This window comes from Ctenocephalides felis, unplaced genomic scaffold, assembly GCF_003426905.1.
Source record: "Ctenocephalides felis isolate EL2017-DRISC unplaced genomic scaffold, ASM342690v1 CF-g0.4_SCAFFOLD_00845, whole genome shotgun sequence".
NCBI lineage: Eukaryota > Metazoa > Arthropoda > Insecta > Siphonaptera > Pulicidae > Ctenocephalides > Ctenocephalides felis.
The window spans coordinates 86,181,731-86,182,861 of NW_020536999.1; the positions used below are offsets into that span (position 1 = coordinate 86,181,731).

The 1,131-nt window shown below is 39.3% G+C and overlaps 1 protein-coding gene across 1 annotated transcript; it reads left to right on the forward strand.

Moving 5' to 3' along the window:
- Positions 1-327: 327 nt before the first annotated feature.
- On the forward strand, positions 328-895 carry LOC113363295 (gastrula zinc finger protein XlCGF49.1-like; the record flags this gene model as incomplete). Its single annotated transcript, XM_026605785.1, has 1 exon — positions 328-895. A coding segment is annotated over one exon (567 nt), but the record flags the coding sequence as incomplete, so codon positions are not given.
- Positions 896-1,131: the final 236 nt, after the last annotated feature.

Sequence of the window (1,131 nt, forward strand, 5' to 3'; positions counted from 1 at the left end):
ACACTATCATGTACCCAGAGATAAAAAAGATTCATTCATTAAAACCACATTAATGTCGAAGTCAAGTGGATTCCTAGCGGATGGGGCTATTTTTAGTTCAGTTTCTCCAGTGTAAACAAACGCGATGTCAGTGAATGGAGATGAAATCGTTGACTTATTTGTTGTGGACGAAATAATTAAATCTGTGAAGGATATAAATAGTTTGATACTTGATAACCTAAGTGACAAGGAATGTGTGTATAACAAAATCTGTTTATATTCCGAAGATGAAGACACTCTCGAAGAGTTCACCAAGTTCGCAGCATCCCTCCAGGACGACCTAGATAAACCAACAAATCAAAAAACAAAATAAAACCCTTCCAATGTGTATACTGCTCCCAGTCCTTCACCCGCAACGACAACCTCCTCGTCCACATCAAAATCCACACCCAAGAAACACCTTACAAGTGCCCCGAATGCCACAAACAATTCTCCCAACAACGCTACCTCGCCAGACACTCCAAGATCCACACCGAAGACCGCCCTTATAAATGCACCACATGCCCCAAGGCCTTCAAAACCTCCAGCCATCTCACCAACCACACCAGGACCCACACCGGAGAACGCCCTTACACCTGCCAAGTATGTAATAACAGATACAGCAACCCGGCTACACTGGGGCACCATGTCAAGACACACATGAAACAGAAGCCTTATCAATGCAAGTTTTGTAATAAGGAGTTCTCGAGGCGTAATCGGTTGGTGACACATACTAGTATTCATACGGGAAAGCCTTACAGGTGTGATTTGTGCGATAAGGCTTTTACAGAAGCGGGGAAACTTGCTGGGCATATGAATACTTTGACACATTTGAAGAACTTGGCTAAGTTTAATGGGATTGATTGCACGGAGTAAAGGGAGGAGAAGGAGGAGGGATGTAATTAAGTATAATTAATTTATATTTAACATAGTTTTTTTATTAGTAAAGTGCCTTAAGACCTTGAAAACCAAAGGTACTAAAGGGATTCCTTTAAATCCTCTTCGATAATTTATTTATTCATAGTGTTTGCACAATATGAATCTTCTTTATGATAAATAATAAGAGTAAAGACTTTATGTGTGTGTAAATATATATATATATATATATATATA